Source organism: Macrobrachium rosenbergii, chromosome 59, assembly GCF_040412425.1.
Source record: "Macrobrachium rosenbergii isolate ZJJX-2024 chromosome 59, ASM4041242v1, whole genome shotgun sequence".
NCBI classification, from domain to species: domain Eukaryota; kingdom Metazoa; phylum Arthropoda; class Malacostraca; order Decapoda; family Palaemonidae; genus Macrobrachium; species Macrobrachium rosenbergii.
In genome coordinates, this window is record NC_089799.1 from 5,292,708 (window position 1) to 5,312,707 (window position 20,000).

Below are 20,000 nucleotides of genomic sequence, written 5' to 3' on the forward strand. Positions count from 1 at the left end.
AAAGAAGTTGGAACCTATGCATTACCATAACTATACCAGCGAGTTTTCCCAACTTCCCGACTCAGCAATGACCCAATAGACAACATTTCATATATCCCTTCTGAGTGAATAAGATAGAAATCATCAACACACAATCATATAAATTTCTGACTCATGTCGGGATCGAACCCAGGTCTCTCATGGAAAGCATATATGGGCCATACAAGTCTAAAAAGTTGGAACCTGAGAGCAACTGCACCTAAGGATACCTGGGCATAACTATATACCAGCGAGTTTTCCCAACTTCCTGACTAGCAATGACCCAATAGACAACATTTCATTCTGAATTATCCTTCTGAGTGAATAAGATAGAAATCATCAACACACAATCACGTGTGGAACAGAAATAAATTTCTGACTCATGTCGGGATCGAACCCAGGTCTCTCAGGTGGAAAGCAAGGGCGTTATGGGCCATATAAGTCTAAAAGAAGTTGGAACCTGAGAGCAACTGCATTATAAGCTAACTGCTTGCATATTTTCCCAACTTCCCGACTCAGCAATGACCCAATAGACATATTTCATAATTATCCTTCTGAGTGAATAAGATAGAAATCATCAACACACAATGGGAATAGAAATAAATTCAATACATTACATCCACTCATGCAAAATTATAAACACAAAAACTGTCTAAAAGAAGTTGGAACCTCGACTTTAGTGTCTCAGCTGTTTTGGGTCAAAAGTTAATTTAATCATAAGGTGAAATCAAAAGGGGTTCAACCCTAAATGTTGTCTATTGGGTCATTGCTGAGTCGGGAAGTTGGGGAAAACTCGCTGGTATGCAAGCAGTACCCCCTTCCCAACCCCTAAACCCCTCCCCATGAGTCAGACCCCAGAACTCCAGCTATATATATATATCAAAACACGATTTACACTGAATACTTTAAAAGAGAAAAAAATCAGCTCAATATATATATATATATATAATACATTATCCAAAAATTATAAACATGTTTACTTTAGTGTCTCAGCTGTTTTGGGTCAAAAGTTTTTAATCTAGATGACATTTGTCCCAACCCCTAAACCCCTCCCCGAAAGAACATTACTGTTTACACATCTTTAAAAGAAAAAAATCATTAACATGTTTACGTTTCTAGATGACATTTGTCAGAAACATTACTGTTTCCATCTAGAACATTACATGGTCGTGTTTCCAGTCAGGAAGAATATATTTTTTTTTATTACTATTATTATTATTAGACTGAGAATATAGTCATGTCGCAATGAATAATAGTTTTTGAGTTCTGAATCTCGGATTAATATCTATTGCTGAATCATGGGTAACTTTAATTATTCAGGAATATGTTTTAATTAAATTGAATTGAATATAAAAAATAGACCAAAGGCCATGCACTGGGGCCTATAAGGTCATTCAGAGCTGAAACGGAAAATCACAGTAAAAGGTTTGAAAGGTGTAACAGGAGTCAAACTTCGAAGCAGTTGCAACATGAATCAATTGTTAGGAGAGGCTGGAAAGTAAGATGGAAGAAAGAGAATATGAAAGGAGGTACAGTAAAAGGAACGAAAGGGGTTGCAGCTAGTGGCCGAAGACACTCCGCATAGCGCCTTAAGTAATGCCTACAGTGCACCGCCTGAGTTGCACTGATGGCGCTACCCCCCCAAGGGGTTTTAAACAATTAGATAATTTGTTTATTACCAAGCAATGCCGTATTCAAATGTTCTAATGGATAATAGTATTCAAAAAGCGCGGAATTAAGAGCTTGCGCCGACATTAACGAACAGAACAGAATAATCCTTTCCCACAGAATGAACGCCCATATGTTAAAAAACTTTAAAATGAACACCCATGTGTTAAAAAGACTTTCAAATGAACGCCCATGTGTTTAAAAAGACTTTCAAATGAACGCCCATGTGTTAAAAAGATTTTCAAATGAACGCCCGTGTGTTTAAAAAGACTTTAAAATGAACGCCCATGTGTTAAAAAGATTTTCAAATGAACGCCCATATGTTAAAAAAATTTAAAATGAACGCCCATGTGTTAAAAAGACTTTCAAATGAACGCCCATGTGTTTAAAAAGACTTTAAAATGAACGCCCATGCGTTAAAAAGATTTTCAAATGAACGCCCATATGTTAAAAAAAAAATTAAAATGAACGCCCATGCGTTAAAAAGACTTTCAAATGAACGCCCATGTGTTTAAAAAGACTTTAAAATGAACGCCCATGCGTTAAAAAGATTTTCAAATGAACGCCCATATGTTAAAAAAAACTATAAAATGAACGCCCATGTGTTTAAAAAGACTTTCAAATGAACGCCCATGTTTTAAAAAGACTTTAAAATGAACGCCCATGTGTTAAAAAGATTTTCAAATGAACGCCCATATGTTAAAAAAACTTTAAAATGAACTGTTTTAAAAAGACACGCCCATGCGTTAAAAGATTTTCAAATGAACGACTTTTAAAAAAACTAAAAATGAACGGCCATGTGTTTAAAAAGACTTGAAAATGAACGCCCATGTTTTAAAAAACTTTAAAATGAACGCCCATTTTAAAAAGATTTTCAAATGAACGCCCATATGTCAAAAAACTTTAAAATGCACGCCCATTAAAAAAAGACTTTCAAATGAACGGCCATGTGTTTAAAAACGACTTGAAAATGAACGCCCATGTGTTAAAAAGATTTTCAAATGAACGCCCAAAAAAACTGTGTTTAAAAAGACTTTAAAATGAACGCCCAAAGATTTTCAAAAAGATTTTAAAAAAACAAATGAACGGCATGTGTTAAAAAACTTTAAAATGAACGCCCATGTGTTAAAAAGACTTTCAAATGAACGCCCATGTATTTAAAAAGATTTTCAAATGAACGCCCATATGTTTAAAAAAAACTTTAAAATGAACGCCCATGCGTTAAAAAGACTTTCAAATGAATGCCCATGTGTTTAAAAAGACTTTCAAATGAACGCCCATGTGTTAAAAAAGGCTTTAAAATGAACGTCCATGTGTTAAAAAAGACTTCAAAATGAACGCCCATATGTTAAAAAGACTTTAAAATGAAAGCCCATATGTTAAAAAGACTTTGAAATGAACGCCCATATGTTAAAAAGACTTTAAAATGAACGCCCATGCGTTAAAAAGATTTTAAAATGAAGGATAAGTCAAGTAGAAACGACTCGCTTATATACAGCCTCAAATTAAATGTAAGTGGCTTGAGAATAAAACACGAAAGCGGAAGTAATAAGCAACCACGTGAGAGATAGAAAAAACAAGTGTTCGCCAGGAAAACAGGAAAATGACAGAAGAAATGGAACAGACTCACTTCAAAAATACGGCAAAAAATATAATAATAATAAAAATAAGAGACGAATGGAAATCAGTGGCTTGTGAATAAGACTTTCCAAGGTGAGTCCACCTGCCCATGATAACAGCAATACGATAAATTCGCCTTTGTACAGAAATGAAGGAAAGAGGAATCAAATAGACTTTAATGGGAAATGGAAGAGCGATTAATAAGGTAGTAGAATTTATACTAACATGTTGAATAAATCAATAGAAATGTTAAGTATGCTTGTGTACAATAAATCAATGAAAATAATGTTTTCTCCTGCTCAATGAGGCTAAAGCATTCACTTGAGCAAAATACTTTTATTTAAATAACATTTATAAGTAACCGGTCAATAGCTATATTAAAATTAATGCTTAATCATTTGGGTAGCAACTCAACAAAAATGAAGCGTTACCACTGTAATAGTGTAATTAAGTAAACAATAGTGTAATTAACTCACCTGGGAATTAATGGAATTAATAACACTCACCTGGGTTCTATGTAAACACATATAATACCTACTGATGTTAGGCAAGTAATTCGGTGGAAATTTTTTTCAACGATGGATTTGAGTATTTTCCTAGATGGTCTACCAGTGAATATGCTGTAATTTGTACCACCCTGAAAATTTTACCAATACGATTGCCTGTGCTGACAAATGTTAGATGCTCACTTGTATTAAAGATCTTTTTATATTATTATGTACCGCCTTTCATAATATGGTAGTATTAAAATTACATAACCACCACGGCAGTATGGACACGAAATAAAAGAGACTCATCAGAAATAATTCATGCTCACTCGAACAATTAATGAAAAGAGATTAATTCCAGTGTATCAATGAAATACGACCTTGTTGTCTCTACAGTGTCCCTGCTGTGATATTTAATTAACCACGCGAAAAAACAAAATATGATAATGTCCCAGAAGTGACTCTTAACTAATTAACCACACGGCAAAAAATTATGATAATGTCCCAGAAGTGGTACTTGTTTAATTAACCAGACGAAAAAATTATGATAATGTCCCAGAAATGACACTTGATTAATTAACCACACGAAAACAAAATTATGATAATGTCCCAGAAGTGACACTTGATTAATTAACCAGACGAAAAAAATTATGATGATGTCCCAGAAGTGACACTTGATTAATTAACCAGACGAAAAAAATTATGATAATGTCCCAGAAGTGACACTTAATTAATTTGCCACACGAAAAAAATTATGATAATGTCCCAGAAGTGACACTTGATTAATTAACCAAACGAAAAAAATTATGATGATGTCCCAGAAGTGACACTTGATTAATTAACCAGACGAAAAAAATTATGATAATGTCCCAGAAGTGACGCTTAATTAATTAGCCACACGAAAAAATTATGTTAATGTCCCAGAAGTGACACTTAACTAATTAATCACACGGCAAAAAATTATGTTAATGTCCCAGAAATGACACTTGAATAATTAACCAGACGAAAAAATTATGAAAATGTCCCAGAGGTGACACTTGATTAATCAACCAGACGAAAAAATTATGATAATGTCCCAGAAGTGACACTTGATTAATTAACCACACGAAAAAGTTATGAAAATGTCCAAGAACTGACACTTAATTAACCACACGAAAAAATTATGATAATGTCCCAGAAGTGACAATTGATTAATTAACCACACAAAAAAATTATGAAAATGTCCCAGAGGTGACACTTGATTAATTAACCAGACAAAAAAATTGTGATAATGTCCCAGAAGTGACACTTGATTAATTAACCACACGAAAAATTACGAAAATGTCCAAGAAGTGACACTTAAGTAACCACACCAAAAAAATTATGATAATGTCCCAGAAGTGACACTTGATTAATTAACCACACGAAAAAATTATGAAAATGTCCAAGAAGTGACAATGTATTTAACCAGACGAAAAAAAAATTATGATAATGTCCCAGAAGTGACACTGTACTTACCCAGACGAAAATGTATCAAGAGCAACAATCAACAGAGTTACTACACAATCCCTCACCTGGACAATATGGTAATGGAGATGATGTTCCCAGCCAGGCCTAGGAGTCCCACCGTCGTCAGCAATATCCCGTAGACCACAAACTGGAACACATCCGCAGAGTGGTTGCTTCCCTCCGCGTCGCTCAGGACCTGCATGCAGGGATCGTACTCGCCGGAGCTGTCATTGGCGTCGATCCCCGTGGAGTTGAGGAACGGGTCCGCCGCGTTTTCGTCGTCGAAGAAAACGTTCTGGGACACCCCCCTTGCGGCCGTCATGTTGAGTTTGAACGTGGCGTTCAGACCGTCGCCCATCTTCGCGGCTTATGACAGCGTCTGGAAGTTGAAAAAAAAATATGTGTTTCACGCTGAATGAAGTGAAAGGAATTTTGCTGATTGAGGGTTACCTAGAAAGAAATTGAATTCACCAAGGAACTGTAAATGAACAGTAATTTTGCAAATTGAGAGGTACCTCGAATGAAGTAAAAGGAATTTTACAAATGGAGGGTTACCACAAAAAAAATTGAATTTACCAAAGAACTGCAAATGAATAGCAAGTATCAACTGCAGTAAAAACAGCAGTAAGATAGTAGTAAATGAATAGCAAAGATCACTCATTTGATTTAATTACATCAAAGTCACTTCAAGAAGTAACAAAATCATTTTCCACCCAAATAAACCTACAGTATTTTTAAGAAATCAAATACAAGCCTTTCCTAAAATTTTATTCGAGCATAAGACGATGATAAAGGTAGCCCATTTGAACTACTTATTTCTGACACTGATGAATCTTACGCTGGGGATGGGGACTTCTTGGTATTCGATGTGGCAGAAGAGGGGTGAAGCTGCCAATAATCAGCTCACTGGGTAAATTTATGCTTTATTTATCATTTACATCTTCAGAAAGCGTAAAAGAGGTGAGCAAGCAGAAGTTGATAAAAAATAATTTACATTTATGCCTTACACATTCAGAAGGCGTAAAAGAGGTGAGCAAGTAGGAGTTGATAATAAAAAGATAATATTTACGTTCACGGCCGGGAACGATGGATATAGTGACGGCAATTCTCTAGAGCAAACATCATTTTCAGAGGCTTTTATTAGAGATGTTTCAATGTGTTCGTAACTTGAGTCTGCATTTGTTCGTAACTTGAGTTTACATTTTGCAGATCCGAATAATACTAGATTTAGGAAGTTTGAAGATGAGAAACAATACTTTGAAGATATGCCTGTGAAATGAGATGAGGAACAATACCTGAAAGATGTATCCATGAAACCAGATGAGAAACAATACATTAAAAATATACCTATGAAACGAGATGAGAAACAATACTTTGAAGATATACCTATGAAATGAGATGAGAATCAATAAATTAAAGACATTTCTATAACTAGATGAGAAGCAATAATTTAACGATATTATAATACATTAAAGATACATCTCAAAAACATGGGATCTTTCCTCATAAGTCACTCGATTCCCCTCCGTACGTTTTTTTTTATTTTTGATCTTCGAAGGTCTGCCTTTTGCTCAACAACACACTTTTCAAAAGATGAAAAGGCAAAAGAGAGGTGGCTCACGTGTTTTTGATCTCTGTTTGCCAACTGAATCTTACTTTCTTTTTATTTTTATTTTCCCAGATGCTTGTTGTAACCATTGATGCTTCTCTCCAAAGTGGAAGAAAGGCAAAAAGACAGAAAGATCCCGTTTTTAATTATTATTTGATCCTGTAAGTGAACCTGAGCGAGAGATGTTGTTTATCAGAAATTGGAACATGAAATGACACTCCTTGTTTTTTCTCTCCAAATCTTTCCTTTGATCAACATTTGAGCAACGATTGTTAGCAGGACTCAAGACGTTTGGTTGACAGACAGCGATATAGTATTTCAAACATTTCTGGTTGAGGAGTTTCACTTGAAAACATTTTTAAATCTAGCCACTCAAAATTAAATATTACTGGAATTGAAAATATTCTAGTCTAGTGGTTTTCAACCAGGGAGGAATTTCCCCCAACCCCCAGGGGAATTTCAGAGTTTCAGGGTGGGGGGAATTGTGACCAAGGATTTTTAGTATGATATGCATATTGTTTGGAATGCACCTTCTGAAGCAGACAATTTTGGAAAGTGGGGGTGGGTGGGGGGAATGACATTCTGACATATGGTGAAAGGGTGCATGGGCCAAAAACAGGTTGAGAGCAACTGGTCTAGTCACTCCAGATGAAATATTACCGGACTTAAACGTAAGCCAGTATTTTAACTCTGTCATTATCAGCTAGTGTCTCCCCTTCTTCCATAAAATATCCCATATGACATCTTATAACTGTGTATACGATAGAACAGAGCCAGTTGCCAGCCTGGCTCAAAGGAAACTAGCATTGAAAATTAAAAGATTAAAAGATTCTTTAGATTTTGTGGTATTATGTGCTGAAGATGGAATCAGATGAAAGGATTATCAAGCAATATTGTATTTCATATTACAGGGAACAATAATTACAGGCGTTTTCAAGGCACAGTGATCTAGTTAGCATTATTATGTCCAACAGAATATATGTACATATGTTTATATATATATATATATATATATATATATATATATATATATATATATATATATATATATGTATGTATATGTATATGTGTATACATATTATATTTTTTTTCTTATAATCTATATCTCTTGGAGGTATATTTAAAATATATGCTAAAACTTTTACTTATGTATTATTTAGAAAAATACATATTCAACACATTAAACGAAAAAATGTGCTGGATACAAATCAAGGTCGTTAGAATCTTGAAACCCCATATTTAAAATTAGACATATTCCTTATACCTATGGAAACCATATCGAAATGAAATCTTAACTGCAAAGTCTCTACAAAATATTATCCTGAGTAACTCAACTCTGAACTGTCGTATGGCACAAACATCATAAAAAAACATATGTAAAGACATTCTGAAGACGACCTTCAAACTAAATCAGAAATGAAGGAAGAAAATACCGACTAATGACTGGATACAGACTGGCTTTAAAACAAGTACCCTAAAGGTGAAAGAAATCCGATCGAAGAAAACGGGATATCCGCAAAATTTGTTTACAAAAGAAAATGGGAAATGAAACAGTTCTGGGGCAGAGGAGCCTTGGATATCATCAATTAAAGTAAAAATGTAGGTAAATTTTAGCTGTTCATGGGGGAAGGTGGTCGATTATACCAGCAATGCAGGTGGTGTTTTGACAGATCGGAGAAAGAAGAAGTGAGCTGATTGATTGCCTAGAATCAATCACTCTTTGGCGAGTATCATCGATCATTGACGAAAAACTGATTAACAGATAAAATCCTTATATTTAGACCTGCGTTTAGAACGCAGAGCTTTTGGGGTTGATCAAAATTATTTTTAATGAAATGGTTCGATATATTTTAAGACAGCATACGAAAAATGGTAAGGCCAGAGCTGAGTCGGGTTACTTAAATCATTAGCCTCGTGTAAAATAATTTTATGCTGTAGAAAGAACGATCTTAAAATAAGGAATTGGGATTCCAACTCAATCTATCTTTTTATTAATGGGAGTCATATATACACATATATATGTACATATAAATATAAATATATATATATATATATATATATATATATATATATATATATATATATATATATATATATATATATATATATATATATATATATACATATATATATATATATATATATATATACACACAGTATATATATACATATATATATTAATATATGTGTGTGTTTGTGTGAGCATACAATACAAAAGATAAATTAACACTCCAAGATATAAAACCTACGCAATACATGCGTGTTTTACTCCGCTGGTGCCCCTTGTACATTGAAAAAAAAAAGACACTTAAAAATTAACTTGTAGGTTACCGGGAAGAACTGGGGTTGATTTTTCAAGCAAGTTCCCCTCTCAAAAAAATAATGACCACTTCCCCACGCGTAAAAAAGAATGGCTAACACAGATGACCTTGCTAATTAAGATCTTCGAGGGAGAAAAACAGGGGAGAAATTCTACAAAATTGAGGAAATTTTTGACAATGAAAGAGAATTATTTTGTTTGAGGTCAAAATCTTAAAGCGGAAGTTTACTATTATTATTATTATTATTATTATTATTATTATTATTATTATTATTATTATTATTATTATTATTATTATTATTATTATTATTTACATAGTTATCGTTGTTATCATTATCATTAATAGTACAAGCAGTGGTAATTGTAGGTTTTGGCTGTGGTACATATTATTATTGTGAGAGGTTACTTAAACATGATATACGAGTATACCTCCTTACCACTGAATAACATCCAAACATTTATACAAATCATCATCTCTTTCTTCTTCTTCAGTACCATTACACGCCCCATTCCTGGCCAAGTTTTTTTTTTTTGTGTGTCATATCCCGGTGTCAATTTGCCATGTGACACAGATTTTTTGGCTGCGTTCGTGGCGCCTTGTCCCTAGCGAGTGCCAAATGTTATTATCTCATTTGATGGCGCTTCAGCCTAAAACAAACGGTAGCCCCAGACGCTTTATGGATAATCTTTACTTTATATATTTATAAGTTTGGCAAAGACCCCAAGAACAATTTATACAGAGATTGTAGCCTGTACTCTTGTTGATTCTATAAGGGACTAAATAATTTCATTTTAGATTGTTATTACTTGCTTGTTGGAAAGAGAGAGAGAGAGAGAGAGAGAGAGAGAGAGAGAGAGAGAGAGAGAGAGAGAGAGAGAGAGAGAGAGAGAGAGAGAGAGAGAGAGAGGACAAAAATCGTAGAAGTTTCGAGAAGTTATTTTCTTATTTTTATCTCACAGTGATTATAACATCAACAAGACTTTTATATATATATATATATATATATATATATATATATATATATATATATATATATATATATATATATATATATATATATATATATATATATATATGACTTTTTATCACATCGCCGTGATTCATATACAATCAGTAAGCTACAAACGTCCTTTAATATCCAATTCGCTCTACCTCGGAAATAATATATTTTCATATATGTTACCGAAGGGGAATTTTTTAGTTGATAATAAGTTCACCGTCCCATGGGCTCGAACCAACTCAGGACAGGAACTCAGGACTACAGTGGACGCATTAACCCATTCGGCCACAAGTTAATGAAAATATATCCTGAGTTCCTTCCTGAGTTGTAGAGCCCATTGTGAACTTATCAACTAAAAATCCCTTCGGTAACATATATGAAAATATATTATTTCCGAGGTAGAGCGAATTGATATTAAATATTTGTAGCTATATTGTATATATATATATATATATATATATATATATATATATATATATATATATATATATATATATATTTATATATTTATATATTTATATATATATATATATATATATATATATATATATATATATATATAGATATATATATACGTGTGTGTGTGTAAGAGAGAGAGAGAGAGAGAGAATCCAAAGGGCAGAGACAGTGGCAAAACAAACTACTGTATATCAAGATTGACGGAACAAAGCAGTTAAAATGATTGCCCCAGTAACCGATATTCATTACTGTCAAAAGCTGATTGTGATGTGAAGAAACGGCAAGTTGAGTCCACTAAAAGACCAAAAGAGAGACGAGAAGAAGTAGTAGTTTGTTTGCGAATGCCTCTCTGAAAGGCCCGAAGAAGAATAAGGACGGGCAAAATAAAGCAATGGTCTAAATGCAATCGCGTGAGATGACGGTGAACGTATTGTTTTTCGTTTCAGGAGAAAACAACGAATATTTCATTTGAAGGATAGCCACAGGGTGGGAGGAAGGGAGTCTCTTTTTGATGGTAATGTGATACAGTAAATAAATAACGAGTAACTATTACAAATTAAGTAAGGACGTGTGGAGACAACTTGGTAATGAACTTTGAAGAAGAGTTAGGGTTGCAACTCTGGTACAGTCATGGAAAAGGGGAGTTTGTAATTTAATGAAAGAATTGGCTACAAGAGGAACTGTAGAACATTTGCAGAAATGAAGTAACGAAACATACAAATACATAAAGGAAACAGTTTCCAAAAACACGGCTTCTTGGGTACAAGGTCGAATGGATGCAATAACTCAATTTCAAAAGATATTCAACAAACAATTCTACTGCACAGATAACATATAACAGGCCATTTCAAAATTTTAGGGCTGAGAAGCAGGCCGATAATAGCTTCAGGTAAATGATGTGATGAGAAATACTAGCTTCCGTTAGCAATGAAGATGATTTGGGAGAAAAGAAGATGATTTAGGGGAAAATGAGGATGATTTAGGGGAAAATGAAGATGATTTAGGGGAAAGTGAAGATGATTTAGGGGAAAGTGAAGATGATTTAGGGGCAATTGAAGATGTTTTAGGGGAAAATGAAGATGTTTTACGGGAAAATGAAGATGGTTTAGGGGAAATGAAGATGATTTAGGAGAAAATGATGATTTAGGGGAAAATGAAGATAATTTAGGGGGAAGTGAAGATGATTTGGGGGAAAATGAAGATGATTTAGGGGAAAATGAAGATGATTTAGGGGAAAATGAAGATGATTTAAGGGAAAACGAAGATGATTTAGGGGAAAACGAAGATGATTTAGGGGAAAATGAAGATGATTTAGGGGAAAATGAAGATGATTTAGGGGAATACGAAGATGATTTAGGGGGAAAGGAAGATGATTTGATGGGAAAACAAAGATGATTTAGGGGAAATGAAGATGATTTACGGGAAAACGAAGATAAATTTTGGGGAAAATGAAGATGATTTAAGGGTAAAATTTAATATCCTTATTTCTTACGAAATAATATGATTGGGCGGAGATCACTAGGGAAAATCCCTAGAAATAATTACGTTATCTTTAATATACAACCAACAACGATATTACTGCCGGACAAATAAACGTTATTGCAATAAAATATTATTGTATGAAAATAGAACTAATATATATCTCCTTAATAAACAGATATATAAGAGCGAGAAAAAAAAATCTTGACAAAACTCATTGGCCAGAGAATTCTTATTCTCCCCCAAAATGACGTTGTCTAGGGAACTCTCTAGGGAATGCTTTGGGTCTCCCCCAGATCCACCTGGATAAAAAGATTTGTTTGGTGTTTATTGGAGGGATCAGCCAAGAAATACGTAGCTATTGATTAATATTCTCTCTCTCTCTCTCTCTCTCTCTCTCTCTCTCTCTCTCTCTCTCTCTCTCTCTCTCTCTCTCTCTGCAAGTTTATTATTCAATTTCCTCGGTTTATTTCTACAGGCACTTCAATCAGGGTTCCTTTTCTCTCTCTCTCTCTCTCTCTCTCTCTCTCTCTCTCTCTCTCTCTCTCTCTCTCTCTCTGGAAGAATAGGCTTCGCGTTGATTTCTATAATAAACCAAGACTTGTATAAAACAGATGTAGATGTACACGCGTAATATCTCTCTCTCTCTCTCTCTCCGGAGCTGCTGCTGCTACCATATCTTCTTTTATTGTATTTTCTAATATAATCAGAATTTACATGTTCAGTACAGGCTTTGTAATGGAGGCTGTTATCTATTTTCAAACATTTACATAAGAATGGCATACTACCCAAGAAGCCCCATAATAAATACTCCACTTTTTGGAGGGAACGTAAGATCCTGAATAAGATTTTATTCCCCTCTTATTGGTCGATTTCACTACCTGTTTATTTCTCTGGCCCACTCGGCAACTTGAGGTTCTTTCCCGAAAATAACTGATTGTTTATATTTTGAAGGAGAGGCGAGTTTATATCAATATGCGAAAATACTCTTGGCTCTGATAAACACTCTAGTTATTGATTTACAAAAATATTATATACTATAGTCGAATATATATATATATATATATATATATATATATATATATATATATATATATATATACATACATATAAAATTATATATATATATACATATACATACATATATAATTATATATATATATATACATACATACATGCATATATATGTATGTATGTATGTATGTTTAAGTATGCGCGTGCAATCACTCAGATTATTGTTGATTTTGGTAAATAATTATTTGCAAGAATCAAATCATATTATCAAATGAGAATTTCAGCCGAAGGCTGAGGACTCGAGACCCTCCACACTAATGATACAAACAGTTTGTATTTTTAACCACCAGAAGACTAATATTTTCGTGAGAAAAAAAATATGGTTTAATGATGGTAGCGCATTTACGTTCGTGCGAAGTTGTAATATGCTACCTGAGCTCTTCGCATTGACTGATATATTAGTTTACCTAACTTATGTCATAACATCATGTGTCGTCGACGCCCATACACACACATACATTTATATATATATATATATATATATATATATATATATATATATATATATATATATATATATATATATATATATATATATATATATATACATATATATATATATATATATATATATATATATATATATATATATATATATGTGTGTGTGTGTGTGTGTTTTATAATATATGTGTATATATATACACACATATATATATATGTATAATTGAATCACGAAAATATGGAACGTGATGAATACATAGATAAAGACAAAACCCACGAAGGAAAGAGAAACACTGGAGTACTGCAAGGCCTTTCGACTATCGTCCTTTACTTAGCAGTCAGAAGGCCTCGCAGCAACCCAGTGTTTCTCTTTCCTTCGTGGATTTTGTCTTTATTTATTTATATATATATATATATATATATATATATATATATATATATATATATATATATATGTATGTATATTATGTATACATACATACATACATGTATGTATGCATATACTGAAATCCTCACCCCGTCATACTCTAAAATCCACACATGCACGTGCAAGCATTCTCATTAATGTATTCACATAACCTTTCATTAGGATTTACATTCAAAACCACAAGCCTCCTCAGATCACCCCTCCCCACCATTTCCCTTTACCACCCACCCCCCACTCCACCCCCTCCCCTCCCCCCCGAAAGAGGAGGTTATTTACACAAGATTTTGGCTTCACTAAGCATCAGTATCCAAACACATCATTATCAGCGGGTCCTGTTTGCTTAAGTCAAAATCTCGATCTGTGACATGAATGCTTATTAATAACAGACCCAATCCAGATATAATTAAGCCAAAAGTCGGTCTTCGATGTGAATATTTATTGAGCCATCCAAGACAGACAGAGTGACGATTGCCAGAGATTTGCATGAGGAGGAGAAGTTCGCAGTTATGTGGAAGTGGAAAATGAAATCATTTAATTCTCCTCCCGTTTCACAAGATACTGCACACCATTGTTCATCTTTTTTATAATAATGCATTATGGTATATGCTGAATTAATCACTGCGTGTGTGTTTATATGCCATGAGCTCCTACACACACAGAGACACAAACACACACACGTACACAGAGAGAGAGAGAGAGAGAGAGAGAGAGAGAGAGAGAGAGAGAGAGAGAGAGAGAGAAGAGAGAATCTCATGAAATGTTTCACCCACTTCAGGGAAGGAACCATCGTATTTGTAATTATATGATGGTAAACAGTGTGGTGGACTAGTGATCTCTCTCTCTCTCTCTCTCTCTCTCTCTCTCTCTCTCTCTCTCTCTCTCTCTCACAATAGCTGGCTACAATAGCTGGCTAACACCGGGTACTTAATACACTGGAGAGAGAGAGAGAGAGAGAGAGAGAGAGAGAGAGAGAGAGAGAGAGAGAGAGAGAGAGAGAGACGGGGCTAAAGAAAAGTTGATTTCATGCACAAATCATTTGGAAATGAGATATAAAGACGACTTTCTAAAGCTATTTATCATCCCAAATTGAACATCATACAATGTAATAATAATAATAATAATAATGTGACTTTCACATAGAAATTAACCTCAAGTAAATCATAAAAATTAGGCTGCACACGATTTAGGTGCAAACAGAGGAACAACTCAAGTCACCTCTTCAATAAATCTATTTAAAAAAGAAAAAAAATCATTAGAAGGTTTTACAGCTTCCCTGAGTCGTAAAGAAGTCAGGAGATAGCACCTCAGTATCCTAGGCAGTAAACATCACCAAAAAAAAATAAATATAAAAACAGTTTCATAATGATTGTTGAAGTTTTGACTGCATACGACTAAATATAGATATAATTATCTTCTAAGCTTTTTTTATTTGTAATTTATTGCCCTTTTTATTTAATTTTTTTTCTTTTGCAAAAAGTAAGGAACATTATCTAATCAAAGACACTTGACTGTGATTTTTGCTTTCTACTTAAAATAGCAATCCTCTGGTTGAATGTCTTATTATTATTATTATTATTATTATTATTATTATTATTATTATTATTATTAAACACTATGGATAACAGCCGTGTTCTCTCTAGATGAAGGTAATATTCTTGAGTGTAAATTCTGCGTGTCTCTTTTACAACACATCAAGATTATTATTATTATTATTATTATTATTATTATTATTATTATTATTATTATTATTATTATTATTATTATTATTATTATTATTAGGATATGTTAAGTAATATGCAGCTAAAGACCATTTTTAGAGTTATTAAAAACTAAAGTTGATAAGTACCCAAGAACTCCATAATCCCATCGAAAGTCCCCGAATGGATTGGAATGCAATATAGAAATTAGGCCAAAGGCAAAGCGCTGGGACCTATGAGGTCATTCAGCACTGAAAGGGAAGCTAAGGGTAAACAGGTCTGAAAGGTGTAACAGGAGGAAAACCTCGCAGTTGCACTATGAAACCACTGTTAAGAGAGGGTTGAAGAAAGTAAGATGGAAGAGAGAGAATATGAACGTACGTAGAGTAAAATGAACGAAAGGGGTTGCTGCAGCTAGGGGTCGAAGGGACACTGCAAAGAACCTTTTGTAATGCCTGCAGTACACCGTGAGAGTGCACTGAAGGCACGACCACCCTACGTGGGAATGTCACAAAGAGAAGACGCGCAAACGCCGGTAGGAAATCTCAGTCCGGAGATTAGAATTAAACAGGTGTTCTGTTGTACGAGATCCCAAAAACCAGTCTTGCAACCTAAGAGGCCAATGCATCATTGATCATATTCAATAGCCAACCCACCAATCTAAAACTGGATTATGCTTTGTATCCCTCATGCTCGAACCTCACATATCCACCATGACAGTGAACTGGTTCCCCAGCGTCTAACCTAAAGTACGTAGTCCCTTAAGAGAACTTTTAGGTCCTCCAAATCTTTTAATGGAAATTGTCACCTTCTCTCTTTTCTCTTCTAAATCATATTCTCTCTCTTATGCTCAATCCCCAGACACGCAATTTGACAGTGAATTGGCCAGCCAGCGTCTAACCTCAAGTACGGAGTTCCGTAGGAAAACTTTAAGGTCTCTCGAATTCTTTAAGGGGAACTGTCACTTTATCTCTTTTCTCTTCTAAACCATAGTAGCCTATCTCTCTTTTATTCAATCCCCAGATATGCATCATGACAGTGGACAGGTCTTCCAGAGTCTAATCTAAAGTATGAATCCCTTTAAGAGGATTTTAATGTCCTTCAAATCCTTCTCTGTTCTCTTTTAAATCATAGTCTCTCTCTTCTCTCTTTTATTTCTATACTGTAGGACCTGATTTATACCTTGCTCTTTTACAATATGTCATGGTCAATCTTTCTCCATATATTCTCTCACCTCTCATTTACTTCTAGACTACACTTACTCACTAACATTTTTTCTTTTTCCAATAGTTCATTATCAATCTTTCTTCATAATCTCTCTCTCTCTTCCCTTTTACTTCTTAACTACACTTACTAATATTCATTTCTCTTGTACAATAGTTCATTATCAATCTTCTCCATAACCTTTCTCTCCTCTCTCTTACTTCTAGACTACACTTCCTCACTTATTCTTCACCCTTTAACTACATCATTAATCTTTCTTCCAGTGTTTAAATCGTGTACCTGTCACTCACTCATTTGACCACCATCCTGATCCTATCTCGCCCAAACTCGGGAACGTGGACGATGGCCATTTCCTATTCGATCTCCACTTCTCTATCTTGTGAATAAATTAAACGCAGATTTATAACTTAAGCTTTCATGTACGGTGCCTCTGTTAATAAAATAAAGTTTCTCATTTTACAGTGCAGTGTGCCTTGGCATGTCAATGAAATTTTTGCTCCAAAGGTTGTTTTTGGAAAATTTACAAGGCATGATTCTAATAAAATTCATATTAAATTTTGTTAAATTGAAAGGAAATATTCTGATGAAAATAATTCTAAAAGAAAATTCATATTAATCTTTGGAAAATTAAAAGGAAATATTCTAATGACAATAATTCTAATAACAAAACTCATATTAAATTTTGGTAAATTAAAAGGAAACATTCTGATGACAAAGCCCATTTAGTTAGATTATGAATCTAAAATCTATGGGCAAAACGAATGTTGCCTTGGAAAAATAATAATTTTACGGCAAAAGAATATATCCATTTATTCCTTTGGAAAGACATCTCAAAATTTAAGCTCTGTAAAGATGGGAAAATGCTTTAGGAATGGTGAATCATTATCTGTTTTTGAAACAGTTTCCTTGTCAACTAATGGGACTGGTAACACAATGACCATTCAATATACTGTAGGCCGGGGCTGAAAAGCCAAATAATTAAGGAAAGGAAAAAACTTTGACTACAATAGCAAAAAGTAACTTCTCTCATATGATAGAAATCAGTGAAAAGACGGAGAGAGAGAGAGAGAGAGAGAGAGAGAGAGAGAGAGAGAGAGAGAGGTTGTAATGCTACTTTAAAGTAATGGGTAGAATACCTTTGCATTTTTGTTTTTACTTTTCTTGGCACTTATAAATATATATATATATATATCAATACCTTTGCATTTTTGTTTTTACTTTTCTTATAACTATTTATATATATATATATATATATGTATATATATATATATATATATATATATATATATATATATATATATATATATATATATATATATATATATATATTAACTTTTATCACTTACACAATTGTTCTGTGCATTAGTAGAATTACTAACAGGACCTCATTCAAACTGGATGGTATCTAATCGAGTATTTATTCAGAAAAAAAGTTACAAGCTTTCTTGGACAAACAGCCCTCATTATCAAGTATCGGATACTTGATAATGAGGACTGTTTGTCCAGGTAAGCTTGTAACTTTTTCTGAATAAATGCTCCATTAGATACCCTCCAGTTTGAATGAGGTCCTGTTAGCAATAATATATATATATATATATATATATATATATATATATATATATATATATATATATATATATATATATATATATATATATATATATATAATATACATACATACATACATAAATATACACACGTATTTTATATACATATTTATACGTCTATAGAAATGTACACATATATTTATATATATACATCTATATAATCACAAAACATCTGAATACCACTAAAATCTGCCAAACGAGAACTGACTGCCTTCCACCCTACCTCCAACTGCATTGCCTCCAGCAAACTGAAATAAACCATCACACAAGAGAAGAGATATCAGTTTCAGTCACCTCTATTCAACACTGAAGATGATGATGATGATGATGATAATGGATGATAATGGACCTCCTCCTCCTCCTCCTCCTCCTCCTCCTCCTCCTCCTCCTCCTTCCCAATTGTACGAGATTCAGATAACCATCCATTATTGTTTCAACTCAATTTCACACAGTTGATTCAAATGGTGGATTAAGTTACCCGTGGGAGCCCCCATTATTGTGTTAGTGAGTGTCTAGGTATGGCTGTTAAATGAGAATTGCCTTTCTTTTTTTAATTAGAATATTAATGTCGTTTGTAATGTCTCTGGATTATGCAGGAAGTGTTGGGTTAGCCATGGGCAGAAATAAAAGCAGATGAAAAGTATAATGTGCACTGATATGTGTATGTACTGTATATGTGCATGCATATATATATACATCCACTATATGTACTGTGTGTGCGCATGCATATATATATATATATATATATATATATATATATATATATATATATATATATATATATATATATATATATATATATATATATATATATAAATAGATAGATAGATAGATAGATAGATAGATAGATAGATAGACAGTTTACTAAATATATAGTTTACTAAGTAAGAAGTAAAAAGTATGAATTTGAATGTCAGACAAATATACGAACAGAAGTTACTGAATATTATACAGAACGGAAAGAATAAAAAAAAATAAAAGACATAGTCAGTGATGACTGCATATATAATGGTGCATTAAGTGAGAAGTAGTAATATATATGAATTTAAATATCAAGCAAAAACTCAACAGAAATTAGTGAATGAGACAAAATGAAAACAATGAAAGTAAAAACAAGCTCATGACCTAAAAAAAAGTCTGTACCCGCTAACAAAGGAACACAAGAAAAAACTGTACCCACAGACAAGGAATGCAAATAAAACAAAGGAATACATAACAAGGCTGAATCATCAGTAACCAGAACATGAAAGGATAACTGATAGGAGAAAACAAAAAGAAGATTGTTTATATTTTTCTTATCAACTTATGATCCATATTTTCTCAGTGATGACGTCATTTACTGTGGTCATTAATTCCACCAAAAAGATGGAAATGATTTCA

The 20,000-nt window shown here is 33.4% G+C and overlaps 2 protein-coding genes across 4 annotated transcripts in view; one reads left to right on the forward strand and one right to left on the reverse strand.

The window, feature by feature from the left end:
• The window catches only part of LOC136837487 (FMRFamide receptor-like), a 144,998-nt gene that overhangs the window by 40,137 nt on the left and 84,861 nt on the right, over positions 1–20,000 (reverse strand). For 2 of the 3 annotated variants that reach the window (XM_067102280.1, XM_067102279.1), the window contains exon 2: positions 5,348–5,661. In XM_067102280.1, the coding sequence (XP_066958381.1) occupies positions 5,348–5,640 (293 nt within the window). In that variant the 5' untranslated portion in view covers positions 5,641–5,661. Of the gene's footprint in view, positions 1–5,347; positions 5,662–18,843; positions 18,864–20,000 lie in introns of those variants that run through there. The other variant, XM_067102281.1, reaches the window with a different exon arrangement.
• Positions 6,128–12,066, forward strand: LOC136837429 (golgin subfamily A member 6-like protein 7). The gene is made up of 3 exons (XM_067102208.1): positions 6,128–6,192; positions 11,531–11,560; positions 11,772–12,066. The coding sequence occupies exons 1-3, from the start codon at positions 6,128–6,130 to the stop codon at positions 12,064–12,066; spliced, it is 390 nt and encodes a 129-aa protein (XP_066958309.1).